The sequence below is a fragment of the Salpingoeca rosetta genome (assembly GCF_000188695.1).
Source record: "Salpingoeca rosetta unplaced genomic scaffold supercont1.24, whole genome shotgun sequence".
Taxonomy (NCBI): Eukaryota; class Choanoflagellata; order Craspedida; family Salpingoecidae; genus Salpingoeca; species Salpingoeca rosetta.
In genome coordinates this window covers 196,953-216,225 of record NW_004754910.1, presented here as the reverse complement: position 1 = coordinate 216,225, position 19,273 = coordinate 196,953, and the positions used below count along the sequence as shown (strand labels likewise).

At 56.2% G+C, this 19,273-nt stretch overlaps 5 protein-coding genes and 1 non-coding gene across 6 annotated transcripts in view; 4 read left to right on the top strand and 2 right to left on the bottom strand.

The window, feature by feature from the left end:
• Positions 1-848, top strand: part of PTSG_08564 (UDP-N-acetylglucosamine transporter) — a 3,125-nt gene extending 2,277 nt beyond the window's left edge. The window contains exons 8-9 of the mRNA XM_004990300.1: positions 210-395; positions 588-848. Coding sequence (XP_004990357.1) covers positions 210-395; positions 588-795 — 394 coding nt within the window. The 3' untranslated portion in view covers positions 796-848. The remainder of the gene's footprint in view (positions 1-209; positions 396-587) is intronic.
• A 157-nt stretch (positions 849-1,005) lies between these two features.
• Positions 1,006-4,556, bottom strand: PTSG_08563 (proteasome 26S subunit). The gene is made up of 9 exons (XM_004990299.1): positions 4,098-4,556; positions 3,583-3,705; positions 3,367-3,449; positions 3,081-3,171; positions 2,779-2,863; positions 2,398-2,587; positions 1,971-2,191; positions 1,571-1,748; positions 1,006-1,369 (listed from the first exon to the last, which is right to left on the bottom strand). The coding sequence occupies exons 1-9, from the start codon at positions 4,222-4,224 to the stop codon at positions 1,316-1,318; spliced, it is 1,152 nt and encodes a 383-aa protein (XP_004990356.1). The 5' UTR covers positions 4,225-4,556; the 3' UTR covers positions 1,006-1,315.
• Position 4,557: 1 nt separating this feature from the next.
• Positions 4,558-6,867, bottom strand: PTSG_08562 (uncharacterized protein). Its single transcript, XM_004990298.1, has 6 exons — positions 6,380-6,867; positions 5,939-6,025; positions 5,620-5,798; positions 5,208-5,296; positions 4,931-4,992; positions 4,558-4,789 (listed from the first exon to the last, which is right to left on the bottom strand). The coding sequence occupies exons 1-6, from the start codon at positions 6,694-6,696 to the stop codon at positions 4,723-4,725; spliced, it is 801 nt and encodes a 266-aa protein (XP_004990355.1). The 5' UTR covers positions 6,697-6,867; the 3' UTR covers positions 4,558-4,722.
• A 53-nt stretch (positions 6,868-6,920) lies between these two features.
• PTSG_08561 (uncharacterized protein) lies at positions 6,921-13,881 on the top strand. Its single transcript, XM_004990297.1, has 12 exons — positions 6,921-7,353; positions 7,552-8,933; positions 9,202-9,647; positions 9,797-9,871; positions 10,049-10,150; positions 10,366-10,793; positions 11,043-12,069; positions 12,208-12,247; positions 12,406-12,562; positions 12,792-13,011; positions 13,191-13,317; positions 13,471-13,881. The coding sequence occupies exons 1-12, from the start codon at positions 7,340-7,342 to the stop codon at positions 13,542-13,544; spliced, it is 4,092 nt and encodes a 1,363-aa protein (XP_004990354.1). The 5' UTR covers positions 6,921-7,339; the 3' UTR covers positions 13,545-13,881.
• A 669-nt stretch (positions 13,882-14,550) lies between these two features.
• Positions 14,551-14,623, top strand: PTSG_20135. Its single transcript has one exon. It is a non-coding gene; the product is annotated as a tRNA-Trp (tRNA).
• Positions 14,624-14,796: 173 nt separating this feature from the next.
• On the top strand, positions 14,797-19,081 carry PTSG_08560 (uncharacterized protein). The gene is made up of 5 exons (XM_004990296.1): positions 14,797-15,099; positions 15,431-15,544; positions 15,745-17,314; positions 17,523-18,222; positions 18,359-19,081. The coding sequence occupies exons 3-5, from the start codon at positions 16,278-16,280 to the stop codon at positions 18,680-18,682; spliced, it is 2,061 nt and encodes a 686-aa protein (XP_004990353.1). The 5' UTR covers positions 14,797-15,099; positions 15,431-15,544; positions 15,745-16,277; the 3' UTR covers positions 18,683-19,081.
• Positions 19,082-19,273: the final 192 nt, after the last annotated feature.

Genomic DNA, 19,273 nt, shown 5'->3' with positions numbered 1-19,273 from the left:
TCGGTCGGTCGGTGTGTGTGTGTGTGTGTGTGTGTGTGTGTGTGTGTGTGTGTGTGTGTGTGTGTGTGTGTGTGTGTGTGTGTGTGGCTGTGTGTGTGTGTGTCTGTGTGTGTCTGTTTGCGTGCGTTACACATGAATACTCACCCGTGCCTCCGCCCACGTGTTGTAATTGCCACCACCACCATCACCATCTCCTCCTCCTCCACCAGGCAATCGCTGTGGCTGCGCAACATTCAGCTGAGCCTCTTCTCCATTGTGCTCGGGCTGATTGGCGTCGTTGTGAACGATGGTGACCGCGTGGCAGAGGGAGGGTTCTTCCAGTACTACTCCACCGTCACCTGGATTGCAATCTCTCTCCAGGCCTTTGGCGGCCTCATCATCGCTGCCGTCATCAAGTCCGTTTCTACTCATTGTGTGTGTGTGTGTGTGTTTGTTTGTCTGTATGTGTGTGTGTTTGTTTGTCTGTGTCTGTTTGCCTGCCATCGTCCTCATCATGCTTGCTACGTTGTCGTCCTTACATCCCCCACACCACTTTTTCTTTCCCTCCCTCCCCCCCCCCCTTTTACCTCCCTGCTGCGCGGCTGCAGGTTTGCCGACAACATCCTGAAGGGTTTTGCCAACAGCATCTCCATCATCCTCACGGGCCTCCTCTCCTATCTCCTCCTTGGAGACGTGCGCTTCACCATGTACTTTGCTGTCGGCACCATGCTCGTTGTCGCATCCACCTTCATGTACAGTCACCCCTCCAGCCAGCCCGCGCCAAAGCCAACACTCCCGCAAACGGGACACAAGTGAGGTGGCGTTCTTGTGTGTGTCTGTGTGTGTGTGTGTGTCTGTGTGTGTGTGTGTGTGTGTGTGTGTGTGTGTGTCTGTGTGTGTGTGTGTCTGTGTCTGTGTCTGTGTCTGAGTGTGTGTGTGTGTGTGTCTCTGTGTGTGTCTGTCTCTCTCTGTCTCTCTCTCTGTCTGTGTCTGGGTTGTAAGATGCTCTGCGGCATGTCCCCGTGGTTGGATACGATGCGGTGTTAATTTCTCCTTGGCGGCGTGCCGTCCTTTGCAGTAAACAATGAAGGTTCAGCACTGCACACATGTACTTCTGCCGCTGTCACACTTCACGTCACACAAACGCAACAATGCAACACACGGAGACACACGCACAACGGAAAAAGGACAACAACAATCAAGACCACACAGAGAAGGACAACACACAACAAGCAAGTACACCGCGCGCACATGCACACGGGAGAGGGGCGAACAAGTGATGCTCACGCAACATGAACACACGGATGGTGGAACGGGCTGAATGGTTGGCGGTGCCTCAGATGCTGATGACCTGGCCAAGCTTCTGCAGCCGGTTCAACATCATGTCCCCCTGGCGATGATGGTGGCGATGATGGTGGCGATGATGGTGGTGGTGGTGATTTGAACAATCGCGTGAGTTCGTGTCGTGGTTGAAGCAGACAATGGGACAGAGATGGCTCATGCATGCACACTCTCTCACTCTGACTCGCACACACACACACACATCTACACACACACACACATCCACACACACACACACACACACACACACCTTCTTGATGATTTCCTGGTACTGGGCGTTGCGGTGGTCTGGGCGGGTCGTCTCGACGACGCCGGCGACCTTGTCAATCTTGCAGTTGAGGCGCCCCGCCGCAATGAAGCGCGACAACTCGGCGTCAATAAACGCCTCTGTCACCCCAAACGACGACGCAATGCTCGCAAGCGTCACGCTGCCATTGATACGAAGGCGTCAAGGGAATGTGAGGCACGGGCAGCAGTCATCGGTGGTGCTGAATCCCAACGCGAAACAATGCAAGACAAATGCACACGAGCAACAATACATACACCAGCAATACAACACACAGGGCCACACAGAGGCGCACACACAAGCACACCACGCACACCACCTTCACACACCAACCACCACCACACACACCACCAGCAGCACGGACCTGCGGTAGGACTGCAGCAGCTGCTGGTACGCCTTGATGCGCAGCTCGCGAACATAGAAGCGCGTGTGCTGGGCGAGGTAGCGGCTCGTCTTGAACACGCCCTCCACCTCCGCCAGCGCGGCAAAGAAGTCGGCGTATTTGCACCCGTACAGCGACGACAGCAGCCGCTTGTGCAGCGGCAAATCGTGCAGCGCCTCTTGGATCTCGGGGCCCTTCACCACCTGCAAACGAGATTTGGGGGAGGGGGTGGTGATGGTGATGGTGATGGTGATGGTAACGTTGGAGACGGGGGGGGGAGACGGTGAATGAGATTGCGTTGAAGGCGAGCGTGTGTATATAAGCATGGACACACTAACACGCACACACACACACAGACACATTGACACACACAGACACACACACACACACACACACACACAGCGCGCACCTTCTTGTTGAGTTCTGTGCGGGGCAGAGCAAAGACGGCTCCCAGGACGGTGAGTCCGATAAAGTCGTTGTACGGCATCAGCTCGACGCACGTGAAGGTGGACACCGTGTCCAGGAAGAGCGACGTTGCTTGCGAAAACTCGCGCATGGTCAGCAGATGCAAGCCCTTGTACACCTTCAGTCGGTTGCGGCTGCGCGACAACAGGGCAAGGTGGATCATGTGTGGTTGTGTGTGTGTGTGTGTGAAGGGAGTGTAAATCATTGCGATTTCGTATCAGCGAGGAGAAGAAAAAGTGCAGGCACTTCATGAGCGCACGTGTGTGTGTGTGTGCCTGTGTGTGTGTGTGTGTGTGTGTGTGTGTGTGTGTGTGTATGTTCTCACCGTTCCCAGTCGCCGCCCTCCTCCAGCAGACTCTCGGCCTTCTCCAGGTTGCGCGTGATCAGCTCTTTGTCGTCAAAAAAGAAGCCTGTGTGTGTGTGTATGTGTACAGTGTTTGTGTTTGTGAGTATGAGTGTGAGAGAGAGTGTGTGTGTGTGTGTGTGTGTGCGCGTACGAGTGTGTGTGTGTGTGTGTGTATGTGAGAGAGCCTCGCGTGTACGTGTTCGAACACCAACTCCGACAGTTCTCGTCTCATGCAGCCACAAGTACTCCCCTGCCCCATACTGACAGCAGCAACAACCAACCGATGCGGAGGAGATAGAAGACGACATCCATGCGCTGGCCAACAGAGATGCTCTTCTCGTACACCTGACGGAAGGCCGCCTCAGCCTCCTCCTGCCATGTCACATGAGGGGTGAGACGTAAAGAGCGGCGGGAGAGAGGAACAAGGGGTGGTCACGATGGGGCACGGCGAAAATCCAAAGTGGAACAGATGCAACAGTGCACATGCAAGTGGACATGTGTGGAAATGCGTGCCCATACACGCGCACATACACACGCGCACACACACGCACACGCACGCACACGCACCTTTGCGCCAATGCGCGCGTAGTGTTGTGCCTTTGCCATGTATGCGTCGCGAATCTCTGTTTCACCCAAGTTCTCTTCCGCATCTGAGGATAAAAACGTGTGTTTGACCATACGTGTGAGTGCATGTGTAAGCACGCAGGTCTACACACAGACACAGACACACACGTACACACACTCACACACTTCTACCAAGGCGAAGCGCTCATGCACGCGCACCTTTGATGTTGGCGTCCAGCTGCTTGAGCTTCTCGGCGCTGTCAGCGTGCATTTGTTTGCTGAGTGCGGCGTCGTGTGAGAGGTCGTGGTCTTTGCACGCTTGGTCGTAAACGGGCGCCATGCCTGTGCAAGAATGCACGCCAGACAATCAAGGAAGGAGGACGATCAACACAAAGGATGCAAAAGGAAGCATGAGTGGGCGAAGATAACATGTGCACGTACAACAACACGACAACAGATATAAATGAACAACACACACACACACACACGAATGCACACAGATGCAAACGCACGCACACAGATGCAAACGCACGAATGCACACGATTGCACACACACACACACAAATGCACACAGATGCAAACGCACGCATACGAATGCACACACGCACGCACGCACACAAATGCAAACGCACGAATGCACACGAATGCACACACACACACACACACACACACACACACACACACACACACACACACACACACACACAAATGCAAACGCGCAAATGCACACGCACCGTCCTTCTTGACAGCGTCGAGGAAGGCAGCTTCCAGCGCCATTTGATCGCTTTCGGGCAAGGAGAGTTCAAAGAGGGTCTGCGCAACGTCCAAGTTGGGCACGCGCACAAGTTCTTCCTCCGCCATGATCGTTGTGTTTGTTGTTGTTGATGTGTGTGTGTGTGTGGCTGTTTGTCGATGAAAACTTGTGTCAGTAGCACGCTGCTTGTGCTTGTCGTTGACTTTGAATTGCAGCAATGGAGTGGCAACAACAAACAATGACGAGTCAATAGACCACCGCTGGTATCAGACTTATTGGTGATGCTCGTGTGTGCTATCCCCAAGGGAGGTGCGAGTGGACACGAAATACTGGATATGGATGACAGAGCAGCAGCGAGAGAGTGGAGTGGGCTTCTTGGTGTTGACATGAATGAGAAGGAGAAGCAAGAAAGGCGATTGTCGGTTCTTTTGGCTTGAAAATTCGATGAAGATTTCCATTTATTTTCGGCGGGCGATAACGAACAAGCAGCGTTGTGTGTGTATGTGTGTGTGTGTGTGTGTGTGTGTGTGTGTGTGTGTGTGTCTGTGTGTGTCTGTGTGTGTGTGTTGTATGTACACAAACACACGTCCGTGTGTCCACCATCATCACCAGATGAACGGGATGACAGCGCGGCGTGATTTCGGATAGTCTTCAAACTTGGACAGATACCACCTGCAAGTCAGTCAGGTAAGGTGGTGATATCTTGTGAGGGTGTGGAAAGTGAGGGTGCTCAATGTGTGTGTGTGTGTGTGTGTGTGTGTGTATGTCGTGAGACAAACCCATGCACACCTGGTGTGTGGATGATGAACGTACTGGTGGTGTTGATATCCCCTCGGCGCAGTGTTGCTGAAGGTGAAGGCGGCAAAGCACAGGGCCTGTTTTGTTGCGGGGGTGATGGAAAACACTTGTGCATGAGTGGGCGCTGTGCAGATATGCGTGCGTGCAAGCGACTCATGCAGGATGCTCGTTACAAAGCAATTGCGTGTACAAGCACAACAACAACAGCCACACAAGCTTGTGCAACCCTTTCCCCTCACAACACACACACACAACACACACAAACACAGACATGCAAGCCTTTATGACGTACGGGGAAGGACCATGATGCGATGGCAAAGCCAGTCCACTCCAGAATCTCGCCGAAGAAGTTGGCGCCAGACACAAACTCAAACATGCCGCCTGGGAGAGGAGATGAGAGGGGTAGCGCATGTGCGTTCGTGCGTTCGTGCGTTCGTGCGTTCGTGTGTGTGTGTGTGTGTGTGTGTGTGTGTGTGTGTGTGTGTGTGTGTGTGTGTGTGTGTGTGTGTGTGTGTGTGTGTGTGTGTGTGTGTGTGTGTGTGTGTGTGTGAATTTTTGCGCGCGCCAGACAGAGAGGGAGGGAGAGAGAGAGATGGGTGCGTGCTTGTGATTGCAGGGCGCAGCAAAGCATGTCTTCAACCGCTCCACTCTTACACACAAATGCACACACATGTACACACGCACACACGCACACGCGCGCTCACCGCGAGGGATCTTGTAGCCCTTGTCGCTTCCTTTCCTGAGGCCAATGAGGGTGTAGTCGGAGTGCATGTTGATGGCCATGCCAGTGAAGAAGACCAGCAGCCCCACGATGAACCGTGGGTCTATGAGCCACGCCTCGTCATACACATGCACGCGCGTCAGCCACGCCGCTTGCAGATACCTGCAATATGTACAGACAACGTCGGCATGTCAGCTGGTCAGGGGATCAGAGCATCGCCACACATGCGACAGAAGCGACAACATCTGCAGGCACAGAAGCACACCCCATGTTTTTGCACACACACGCGCGCGCGCACGCACCCGTTGAAGATGCAGAAGACAAAGGCCATCAGCATCATCATGAGCCGCGTTGGCTTGCCCTTGAGGAATGTGGGGAAGATGAGCGTGCTGAGGAGGGCGGAGACAGGTGAGGGAGGGAGGCGACAGCGTGTTAATTGTTTTGGGGTTGGACCAGCTTGAGGTCAGTGAAGCAGCGAGGATGCGCACTCATGACGCGTAGCAGTGCAACGCAGCACACAAGGACGCACACACACACATACAAGTAAGTACGTTCATGCACACAAGGACACACACACACATACAAGTAAGTACGTTCATGCACACAAGGACGCACACACACACACACGCACGCACACATACGCACACACACGCTCACACACACACACGCGCGCACACACACACATACGCACACACACGCTCACACACACACACACACATACACACACATACGCACACACGCACCGGTGGATGTAATGGCCGACAAAGAGGGAAAGAAGAATGCGGTTGGCGGTGGAGGAGACGCAGGCCTCGTTTGGGTACAGGAAGTAGAGGGCGGCCGGCACAAGCAGGCAAGGGCTCTCTTGGATCATCCAGGCCACCTTGCCGTTGATTTGACAGCCGTACTTGGTCATGTCAGCGTCTGTGGAGTATCGCCCATAGGCGGCGCGCATACCGCTCACCAGCATCCCAAACACCACCGGGGTCACGCCAAGCAGCGTCCACCCAATCCCCTTCAGCAGCTGCCCTTCATCCTCAAACAGCCTCGCCACCCACTCCATTGTGTTGAGTGTTGTTGCTGTGGCTGTGGTTGTAGGGTGTGGCTGTAGGGTGTGGTGTTGTGTCTTCTTGTGTGTCTTGTGTCTTGTGTGTTCACTGCCGCTTGTTGTTGTTGTGTGATGTGGCACAATGTGACATCAGCGTGACCGGCAATGATGACCGCAACAACTTCCATCATCAACAACAGATTATTCTGTAATGGATTCGATGTGCATTTAACAGGCACCGCCTGCCGTCATCTGTTGTTCTGTTGTTGCAGAGGCTGGGGATATCGCGCGTTGAGTTTGCCCTCTTGCTCAACAGCCAAGCTGCACCCTCCTCTCCTTTGTTTGGTGTGTGTTTTTGTTTGTGTTTGTGTGCGAGGCGTGCATCCTTCGTTGCGGATCTCAAAGTCACCGCGGTGCACTTGTGTGTTGCTCATCACCATCATCCTATCGTCCCCCCGCCCTCATCTCTCAGGACAACGGAGGGACAGGGAAAGGGAAGAAGTTGGTGGTGTATTTCTTTGCCTGCAGGCAAAATCCAAGCAACAAGCAGGAAGCCAGATCTCACACCACACTCAAAACAACGACCTTGTGTTGTTGTTGTGAGTGAGCTTGTGTCCAACCCACAACACACACACACACACACGCCCTGCCCGCAGGCATGGCGACTCAGCGGTGAGTGTGCCACAAAGTGCTTTGTTCCTGCTGCTATTTTCCTTGGCTTTGCTGACGTTCATGTGTCAAATGCGGTGCCTTCCTTTGATCCCACTGCACTCTCTATTTTCGACACCACGCGTCCCCATGCGGCTCATGTCCTGTCGTGGTTGCTTTGCTTTGCTTTGCTTTGCTGTGCTGTGTGCTTGAAACAAGAAGGGGCGATCCATCGTCCGAGAACCTGACTGGCACGTCCATGCCGTCCACAGGCACTCCGTCCCCAGGAAACAACGACGAAGGTGCACGCACCAAGAGTGCTGCCACCACCACCACCACTACGACTACAACGACCACTACGACTGCAACAACAAGCGCAGCAAGTGCAGCAGTGTCAGGCCTGCGCAATGAAGTCAACTTCATGCCGCACATGCCGAGCTCCACCATGGCCGGAGATGCTTCCCAACTCCATTTTGCGACCACCCCAAGCGCATTTTCGCCCTACCACTCCACGCGCGCATCCCCTCGCCACCCATCCCTTCTGCAACAACAATTCCAACCACAACCACAACACCAGCACCAGCGCCAACAACAACAACACCACCCCCACATCCATCATCAGCCACAACAGCCACAACAACAACACCAACTGCAACAACAAGAGCAACAGCACCAGCGCCAGCCTCCCTTGCACCGATACCATCTGTACGAGTCGCATCGCAGGCAGCAAGAGTACGAGCATCAGCACCACCACCACTACCAGAGTGGTGCGGATCACCTCGGCCTGCACTCTCTCGGGCAGGAGAGCAAGACGAATCCCCTCTACGACAGCACGGAGGCACTCAACACAGGCATGCCAGAGACCTTCAATCTCCCCGGAAGCACGGGCGTCACCAACGCGCCAAACTCCCTCACCGCATCCACAGAGGCGCTGATGCTTGCAGGCGCCGTCATGACGGACCCGACCCTGGGTGGCAACGCCAACCCATCGTCCCTCGAAGACGATGTAGCCGCCTCGTTCCCTGCCCTCGCCGTGCACCAGCAGCAGCACCAGCAGAACCAGCAACACCGCCTCGGCCGGCACTCGGGGCACGGTCACACTGCTCTTGGTGACGACGGTGGAGAGGATGACGGCGGGCAGGGAGGGTTCCAGCACCTGCCGACGTCAACCATGTCGCTGACACTCGCTGGCGAGCATGACATGGACGGCACGGAGGAGCCTGCGCCCCCGCTGCAGCCTTTCTTCCCGCAGCTCGGCACCTCGCTCCCGTTTGACACGCGGCTGCAACACCACCAGCACCAGCAGCCGCCCCTCTCCCAGCAGCAGCCCAAGCCGTTGACGCACGCGTATGTCCCGAGTGCGCCGCAGAGGCAGCACCAGCAGCACCCCGCATCGTCCCACTCGACCATCGCCCCGGGCGCCTTCTATCAGGCAGCCTTCAACACCAGCGCAGCCTCTGGGCAGCAGATGCCGCCGCCGCCACCACCACCAACACCGCCACACCCGCGAAATGGCATTCCAGATCAATCGGGCATGGCGCACATGGGCTTTCCTCAGCCTGCATCTTCCCTGCACCTCCAGCCCTTTGACACCACCGCACGCGGTTCGTGCGCATGTTTGTGCTGTGGGGGATCTGGTGACGGTGCGGTGGTAAGGTCTTAAGGTGGTAGAAGGGTAGACTGGTGTAGAGTTGAGCTGTTGTGCTGTTGTGTTGCTGAGTGTTCTGTGTCGTTATGTGGAAAAAGGGAAAAGGAAGATAGTTTGGATGGATAGACAATAATTTCGCGTGCACATATGTGTGACCCCGCCACACACACACACACGCGCGCGCGCACACGCACACACACACACACATGCCATTCGTGCTGCAGATACGGGAAAGCGGCGGCATGTTGCTGCAGCTGCGCGCGTGTCGTCTTCGTCAAAGTCATCTTCGTCATCGGGGTCGGCGTCTGCGTCTGCCACCTCCCCGCCCGGCACCAACAGCGCAAACAGCAACGGCGACAGCAACAACGACGACGATGATGAGGACGGCAGCAACAGTGGGCTGGACACGCACAAGCGCGCACGCATCACATCTGCCTCACGCAGCTCTGCGAAGGGCGGGCGGGGCAGCACGGGCAAAGGCAAGGGCAAGAAGCGCGGGGGACGCAGTGGTCGCAAGAAAAAAGGGTCAACCACAGACACCCAGGACCTGCTTGAGATGACGGGGGAGGTACCGTCTGATGTGCCCATGCTCGTCTTCAAGACCAGCGACGACACAGAGCGCTGTCCCGTATTTGACGCTGCAGGCAGGCACATCCCCCTCACCGTCAACGTGAGTTCGCGTGTGTGTGTGTGTGGGGGGGGGGTGGTTGCGTATATGTGCGTGTGTGTGCGTGTGTGGGTGTGATCGCGGCACAGACTTCACTCGCCAACTTATCACGCACTTCTGTGTGTGTGTGTGTGTGTGTGTGTGCGTTGCAGGTTCGCGCGGACAAGGGCTTCTCGTACTCCCCGATGGACGAGGCGTTTGTGTGTCAGAAGAAGAACCACTTTCAGGTGAGCGAAGAGTGTGAGAGTGTGTGTTCACTTGTGCGTGCGTATGTGTATGTGTGTGTGTGTGTGTGTCTGTGTGCGTGTGTGTGCGACAGCGCACCGGGGAGCAACTTGATGGCCTGCTTGAACCCATGCCACACACGACTCAAACGCACACAACTACCATCCCTGCGCATGCAGCTGTCTGTGCTGGTGGCGTGCGACCGCGAGCCAAAGACGGTCAAGATTGACGACACGTTGCACGACGTTACTCAACTCTCCATCTCCGTCACAGGCCTCAAGGTGAGGACGACCAGGGGCTGAGGGCTGTTGTTGTGGTCTGTGCGCATGGGGACGCGTGTGTTAATCGTGTGGTGTGCGCTGTTGTTGTGATGATGTGACATGCATCTCGCCTCGACCGCTGCTTTGTTTCACCATGTTCACGTCGCATTCACACACACACACACACACACGCACAACACACACACACACACACACACATATTCAAATTGCTGCAGTTGGAGGCCCACGAGCAACTTGTTGCGATTGAGCAGAGCAAGACAGACCGCACCAAGACCTCGTTCGAGCCCTTGGTTGTATCGGCTGCAGAGTTGCTGGGGCGCCGCGTGCACAGGCTTGCCCGCCTCCACTTCACCTCCACAACCGCCAACAACATGCGCAAGCGCGGGAAACCAAACCCGGACCAGCGCTACTTCAAGCTTGCCGTCATGCTGCGTGCACACACGTCGTCTGGGCAGTGCGTGGTTGTGCAGGGCGCGCAGTGCCAGCGCATCATCGTGCGCGCGTCAAACCCCGGCCAATATAGCAGCGAGGTGGACACGCAGTGGAGCCGTGGCAAGGCCCAGTCGGCAGTTGTGCACCACGGCCAGGTGGGCATCAACGTCGATGACCCGCAGGAAGCGCTCTCCGTCGCCGGCAACATCAGGTCAGTGCGAGGAAGGGCTTGGTGGGTTGGAGGAGAGAAAGAGAGAGAGTGTGTGTGTGTGTTGGGGAAGGGTTAGGGAAAGGCAATTCGGGTGAGACGCCACGACTGATCTTGCCACCGCACACGCCGACATACCCGCACTCACTTGCACTCACTTGCACACACACACACACACACACACACACACACACACACACACACACACACACACACACACACACACGCACGCACGCACGCACGCTCGTGCAGGGTGACTGGACATCTGCTGCAGACGTCGGACAAGAGGGTGAAGGAGAACATCCACGCTGCAAGCACGAAGCGGCACCTCGACAACGTCAACCGCATGACCCTGTACGAGTACGACTTGAAGGAGGAATGGGCCCGCAAGGCCGGGCGCAGCAGCGACGACCGACACGAGATGGGCGTGGTTGCGCAAGAGCTGCAGCAAGTCCTCCCTGACGCAGTGCAGTCCTGCGGAGACGTTGCCCTTGACGACGGCACGGAGATTGACGACCTGCTGGTGGTGAACAAGGACCGCGTGTTCATGGAGAGCGTAGGCGCCGTGCAGGAGCTGTCAAAGATGACACAACACCTCGAGCTGCGCATCAAGGAGTTGGAGGAGCTCAACCAGCGCATTCGCCAGCGAACCATCAGCCGCCGCCGCCGCCATCGCCGCCACCAGAGCCACGAGAGCACCCACAGCGGTGTTGATGACGAGGTGTATCATGGGTTCGGGTATGCATACGATAGCATGGAGGGGAATGGCGGGAACAGCCGTCGTGGCAGCACCAACACCAGCACTGGCACAGGCCCTCCGCCCACGAAAGCGCTGTGGGGAGAGCCAAGTCCTCCACCATACGAACAGGCGACACTGAGTGACGGGGCTGTCGTGTATCGCAAGCGGTTTCCGTATCTGCAGATGTTTGCGTGGCTGACGCTGTGTGTGCTGCTTGCCTCTGTCTTGGCTGTTGGCGTCGCTGTTCTGATTCGTTCGAACGACAACAGCGACGATGGCAGCAGTAACAGTGGCAGCCACGGTGTCAACGCAACATCATCCACCAGCACGACCGTTTCACTGGGCATGGGCGTGGCTGATGGCGTCGGTGCTCTCTCCACAACAACAACAACAACAGCAGCAGCAACAGGGTTGAGCGATGCGAGCACGACAGCGGCAGTGGCAGCAACGACGATCGTTACTGCTTCGCTTTCCACCTTTCTGTCGTCTGTCTCGCAGGCCCTTACCACCGCTGCGTCAACCACCACCAGCACGACGACGGTGTGTGTGTGTGTGTGTGTGCGTGTGTGCGTGTGTGTGTGTGTGTGTGTGTGTGTGTGTGCTAGGGTTGAAACTACTATGCTTTTTGCCAATCTCACACGCTTGTGTTCTCTTGCTTGACGTCCATCCACCGTGCAGTGCATTGGCGGCTGTGGCGACCACGAGACGTGCATTGATGGTGCGTGATGACGCTGTGTATGTGTGTGTGTGTGCGTGTGTGTGTGTGTGTGTGTGTGTGTGTGTGTGTGTGCGTGTGTGCGTGTGTGTGTTTGCTCATTTGGTGCAATATGTGTGTTTGTCTGCGTTGGCTCACGTTGCATTGTTCACTGCTTGCAGGGGAGTGCGTGTGTGCGTTTGGCGTGAATGAGTTCAATGAGTGCTACACCAGCAACTACGACTGGTGCAGCGACTACTGCTTCCAAGGCCGTGCCAACTGCACCCTCAGCACCGCCCCCTCCACCTGCGCCTGCCAGCCTGGCTGGGACGGACACCTGTACGCGTGTGTCTGTGTGTGTCTGTGTGTGTGTGTGTGTCTGTCTGTGTGTGTGTGTGTGTGTGTGTGTCTGTGTGTTGCTCTTTGTGGCTCTGTTTGGTCTTGCCGCCTCTCTGTTCGTGCCAAAACTTGATTCCTTTGCTCCAATCGTTTTGTTCGCGGTCTCAACAACCGATCCTCATCCACGTGTTCCCATCTTCATCCACGGGCTCCGTGTTATGCTCGTCAGGTGCGCCCTTCCCACGTCAAGCAACGCGTATCTGGCCAACGTGGAGGCCCTCGCCATCCCTGCTGACTCATTCTCCATCGTCCCGGCAACGCCCTGGCGCTTCGACGTGCCGACATATGCGCTCATTGTGGATGCTCCGTCCGCACTCGACACACAAGCCGTTGACGCCGTTATCCTCGCCCGCCCCTTCTGGCCAGATGCAACCCTCACCCTCGTCGAGGTGCGTTCGTGTGTCTGTGTGTGTGTGTGTGCGTGTGTGCGTGTGTGTGTGTGTGTGTGTGTGTGTGTGTGTGTGTGTGCGTGTGTGTGTGTGCACTCGTGATGGGACTTGACTGTAATTTATTTTGAGGTCACTTCTTGAACCACGACGGCTACTGATACGGCTGCGCTTGGATTTAGGAGTGGACGGCTGGCTGCGAGGGTGTCATGCAGACCCACTCCTCTGATGCCGTCGTGCTCTCACAGGAGTCGTTTGTTCGTTCCATCGAGCCAACCTCCCAGGCTGCCTTCCGATTCACAGTCCAGAGTGAGTATTTTGCGTGCGTGTGTGTGTGTGTGTGTCGAGATCTTTGCTCTTTTTGGTCTTTTGCCTCCCGTGTTCTTCCTTTTCATGTTCAGCGCAACGTCCATCTTGCCCGTGTCTCACACGTGCCCAAACGCACTTGTTCGCATGCATTAGGTGAGGAGGGTGGCATGGAACACACTTACACGGTCCTTCTTCGGCGAGGCTGTGACGCCCTGACCCCAAGCTGAACCTGCGCCTCACACGTACAACAATGACGGTTGCACGCACAAACATTGCCACAGCGCGCACTACCCCGTCACCCTTCGTTTCATTTCGCTTCCCTCCTTTGCCTTGCCTGATTTTTGCCCGCTTGTTACATTCGCCCGTTCCCCGCACTGGTTTCTGCGCCACTTCAGCTCGTTCTACCCCTTAGGTTGTGCCTTATTCTCTCCCCTCCGTTGTTGCAACGCAGCCCGGTCCCCACATCATTGACAACTCTCTCTTGCTTAGGTGTGCTTTATCTTCATCTTCCATTCTTCCGTTCGTCGTTGACCGAGCTCGCCCCGTTACCATTGAACAGTTGCGATGGAGTGGATTGGGATGGAGAGAGGGGGTGGGAAGAAGGTAGAAGGCTGGTGGTGGTGACGGGAACCGGAACGGGGAGAGAGCAAGAGAAAATACCAACCGAGCAGGGAGGTCTGGAGGTGTGCGCCAGAAAAGGAGAGCAAAAGGAGAGCAAAAACGGAAAGGAGAGACAAGAAGGGAGCAAGCACGCACAAAGGGGAGCAACAGAAGCAAGAAGGCGACACTGCAACAGGCTACGAGCGACGTGTAGACGTATGTGCGACGTGTAGTGGAGCGTAGAGTAAGTAGAGTGCAAGAGTCTACATAAGAGAGTGCAAGACACAGCACAGCCGATGGGCAGTGAAGTCAGTCCAGCCACACTACCTAGGTAAGGAGGGAGCGAGAGCAGGACTGGGAGACTGGGAGACTGGCAGAAGGGAGGAGGGAGGAGGGAGGAGAAGGAGAGTGCAAAGAGAGACGGTGGTTGGTGCTATGTGTGGTTGTTGGTGGTGTGGACGTTGAGAGTGAGTTGAAGCTTTTGTGACTTTGTGACTGGCTTGTGGTAGGTTGTGCTTGTGTGGTTTCCAAGGCAAGAAGCAAGGCAGGCGATTGGGAGGAACAAGAATGGGAGGAGCATTCATGTTCGCAAAAAATCGCACGAGAAGCAAGGAAGCGCAAAAGCCTCCAGTCGACTCCGTGGCGCAATTGGTAGCGTAATGGACTCCAGTTCCATGGGTTGCGAGTTCGAGTCTCGTCGGGGTCACGGTCGATTTTTTTTCCTTTTTTGCGTTTTGCGTTCAGCAGCAAGAACTGCAAGCAAAACAACAAAGTGCACAAACAACTCACCGACTGCTGTCTCGCACACAACTAACAACAACACAGCGGAAGTGTGCCGACCAACTGAGCAACTGCTGCCTCCCAAGCAAGCAAGCACCAAAAGAACTCAATCCTGTCTACCACCACCCACAGCACGACAGCACAGCACACTAGCACAACCCGCAAGCGCAGAACACCCGCAGCGGCAACCACAAAACTTTATCAAAAGATAACTCTGCTTCTGAGGGCAAACCAAACAGACACAGACACTCACCAACCAACACCAGAATACCAGCCATGACTGCCCTCATTGATGCTTGCGAGGCAGGAGACCTCGACCGCGTGAAGCGGTTGCTACTGGAGGGCGGTGATCACACGGACAAGGGCGCAGCAAAGCCAGACGTTAACGAGCGAAACAAAACTGTGAGAGTCCCCTTGTGATTTGTTGGACATCTGGGTGTCTGGTAGCTTGTCGTGCGTACTGCAGTGGTGGTGCTGGTAGCGGTATCGGCGCAGGCGTGTGACACCTCTCCTCTGTGACTCGAACCTCTCCACGCGCTATTGTGTTGCTGCTGACACTGCGCGCGCGCGCGCGTGTGTGTGTGTGTGAGTGAGTGAGTGTGTTGCTGATCTCTAGTTTCACACACTCCCTCACACACACACACACACTCTCTCTCTCTCACACCACACACACCACACACCCACACACACACACACACTCTCTCTCTCTGTGCCTGTGGTGTGTTGGCTTCAGGGTGCCACGCCGTTGCACGTGGCGAGCAAGAACGGCCATGAGGCGATTGTGCGGTTTCTGCTTGAACAGGGCGCAGACGTCAACCAAACCGACAAGAATATGCGTGTGCACAAGGCAAGTGCGATGTGGGGATATCCTGTGCTGCGTTACACGTTGTGTGTTGTGTCTCTGATTTGACAATGTGGCATTGTATCGTGATGCTGTTGTGCGTTGGGAGCACCAGGGAACGACACTGCTGTCCCTCACCCACTTACCCCACTCCCTCCCCTCCCCTCCTCACCTCACCTCACCCCGCCCAAACATTCCCACACCAGGCACGCGGTGTACCTGCTGGTGTTCTCCATGGAGGACCTGCTGCACCAAGACGAGAGCAAGCGGGCAGAGACGTGGGAGTTTATGGAGCACTGGCTCTCCTCCCTTCACCTCCACGCCAAGGGTGCACCCGGCCTCATCGTCGGCACCTTCGCTGATGTGGTCAGCAAGCGGAAGCAGCACGAGCAGATCTCACGCGACATCTACAGTCGCCTGCGCCACAACCCAGCCTTTCCTGGTGTCATTCACAACGACAAGCACGGTCTGTGGTTCTGGCCCGTTGACAACACCAAGTCCAATGGCCCCGTGATTCAGGACCTGCGCCAGACCATCTCCTCCACAGCACTGGCAGGAATACGTGAGCCAGGAGGTGGCTGTGCCATACCTCCACCTCTACGACAAGCTCAACGCCATTGCCCGCGACGAGAAACGGCCGCTGCTCACGTTTGACGAGGTGGTGAAGATTGCACGCACATGTGGGCTGCGTACACGTCGGGAGACGAGAGCCTGCCTTCAGTTCCTGCACCTGTATTCCATGGTCCTGTACTATGACAGCGTGCCTGGCATGGAGGACTATGTGATCCTGAGTCCGCAGTGGGCTGTGGACATGATGACGCGCGTCATCCGCAACTTTGACCTGCATCGTGATGTGCGGGATAGCGAGGCGAGGGCCGTTGGCGCGCAGCTGTGGGACGACCTCGTTGACCGCGGCATCCTGCACCGTCGCCTGCTGGAAGTGCTGTGGAACGACGTGGACAGCAACTTGGTTGACCCGTTCCTGCACCTGATGATGCAGTATGGGCTGTGCATTGAGTATTCCCCACCCAAGCTGGTCGACAGCCGCAAAGCGCTCATTCGTGCCAACTCCGGTCACGGTGATAGTGCTGATGGCAGCGAGGGTGTTGACACACGCGCGCGAGAGCAGCAGTACCTGGTCCCACCCATTCTGCCGATGACGATTCGCCACAACAACAGCGCGATGGCATCCGTGTCGCTGAGCACGACAGCAGCACAGCAGGTCAACCCATTTGTTGGGCACGAGGAGAAGACAGCGTATGTCGCCTTCAGCCTGAAGCAGTTCAAGCAAAGTGCAAGCGTGCAAGTTGAGCACGCACAGCACGCGTCGTTCCTGCCAGAAGGACTGTTCACAGTGGTGTTGGCGCATGTAATGGCGCACGCACAGCACGGCGCATCACAGGAGCCCAAGCTGAGCCGCACCCACGCCGTCTGCTTCATGGAGTCGACCAAGCTTGAGCTGCAGCTTGTGCCGGCTGTTGGCGGCATCAAAATGAAGATCACGAGCGCGCAGCCACGGGCCATGCTGCACATGCTGCCCACCATGATCAGCGAGGCCGCCAGAGAGCGCTATCCCGAGCTGAAGAGCAACCTGCTGCTGCCATTCGACGACAAGACGCTGCTGTTCTTCGAGGATGTGCTGCACCACCACAAGAGCAAGCAGGACATGTGGGTGGACGAACAACTGCTGTCACCCGATGACCTGATCACCAAGTATAGGCCCCTCCTGCCAGTCCTTGGCCTGCAGGACAAGTACGACGTCTTCATCAGCTACCGGTGAGACGTGTGTGTGTGTGTGTGTACGTGTGTGTGTGTGTGTGCGTGTGTGTGTGTGTGTGCGCCGTGTGTGTGTGTGTGTGTGTGTGTGTGTGTGTGTGTGTGTGTGTGTGTGTGTGTGTGTGTGTGTGTGTGTGTGTGTGTGTCATCGTCCCACGCCAACACCCCGCTCATCCCCCTTCTCCCTCCACCACCACGATCACCACAGGCAGCGGGCCAGCAGTGGGCTGGTGGCGCTGCATCCGCGCTTGGAGCAGCGTAACCTGGTTGCGTTTCTGGACGCCAACAACCTGGAGACGGGCCTCAACTTCAAGTTGTCGTTCATGACAGCGATTGGGCTGAGCCTGGTGGCCTGCCCCATTGTCTCTGCTGCCACCATCATGCAGATGAGGCAGCTGCAGCACAGCGACTACTGCGACAACGTGCTGCTGGAGTGGATGACGATGCTGGCGCTGCGCGAGTACCAGCGCGCGCATGAAGAAGATGAGAAGGAGCAGCAGCACGCCAAAATCCGCCTCCATCGCATTGTGCCCGTGATTCTTGGCAGCACGTGGCACAACGCGAACGACAGCGGCATGAGCGGGGCGGAAGCGGGCGAGTACGATTCACGCGACAACATGAAGCAGTTGGCGATGACGCTGCCAGATGCCGTTAGCAAGCAAACAGCAGCAGCCCTCGATCAGTATTTCACGCAGGTGCTACACTTGCCACCGCCACAGCGGCACAAGAGCGTGCGTCAAGTGGTACTGTCCCTGTTTGACATTGACGCCGTGGTTGCACTGGATGCCGCTGTGGACCGCAGGTCGCAGCTGCATGAAATTGCAGAGAAAGTGCGCCAGGTTGTAGTTTCTGCCAGAAGCGAGGAGCAAGCGAAGAATGGAGGAGCAACTGCACGGCGATCCACGCAGGTGTGATAGTGTGTGCATGTGTGTGTGTGTGTGCATGTGTGCGTGAATGTATGTCCATTCATACCTTTTCCTTGTCGCCTTCGCTTTGGTGCCCACGCCGTGTCTCACCTTACCCTCTTGCTCATCTGCGCTGCAGTCATCCTCCTCCTCCTCCTCCTCCACCACCGCCGCAATCCTTGCTACACCACCTCCCGCCCCTCCATCCCCCTCCTCCCCCTCCTCCTCCTCCTCCCCATTTGAGCCAGAGCTGACGGCGTGGCTAACCCGCCACTCGCTGTTGGAACACGTGCAATTGGCACTTGAAGAGCACGGCATCCACTCGATTGAAGACTTGCTCGACCTTGTCACGGAGGACATTCTCACAGTTAAAGTGCTGATGGCCACGGGTGTGAAGATGGGGTGCGCGAACAAGCTCATCCGCTTGGCAAAGAAGCATCACGCTGACAGTAGCACTGCGTGATCAGGATATCTGTGCGCCTGCCTTGCCCTTGGTGCTCGCGTGGTTTTCATCGACTGGCATTGTGTTTCCCTTAGTTGCGTTTGCAGGGCACCTGTGTGCTGCTGTTGGTCACTGTGAGCGTCATTGTCCCTGTCTGCTGTGGGCGAGTTTTGTTGTGCACGTGTTACGTTACAACTTGAGGTGCTGTGAAACGTGAGATGGCGCCATCTCACATCACTTCATCTTTCCACTGCTCTGTTGCCTTTTCCGCCGTTCACCGTGTTGTTGACACCATGTTGAGATACCTAGATGTCGTTGCGTTTGGTTCTCATCCATCGATCAGTTGCTGCGTTTACTTCTTCGTTTACTACTGTTCGCATACGTGCAGTTGTTGCTGCACATTACATTGTTACAACCTCCCACGTTATGATACTGTGCATCCACAGACCCAGAGACCCACAGTACGTCCTCATGTCGAAACGCCACTCTGGTCGTAGTCAAGGCGACAACTGCCTTTGCTGGAGGGCGGCGATCACACAGACAAGCAAGCAACAGCAACCGCTTCACGCGGTCGAGGTCTCCTGCTTCGCAAGCATCAATGAGGGCAGTCAT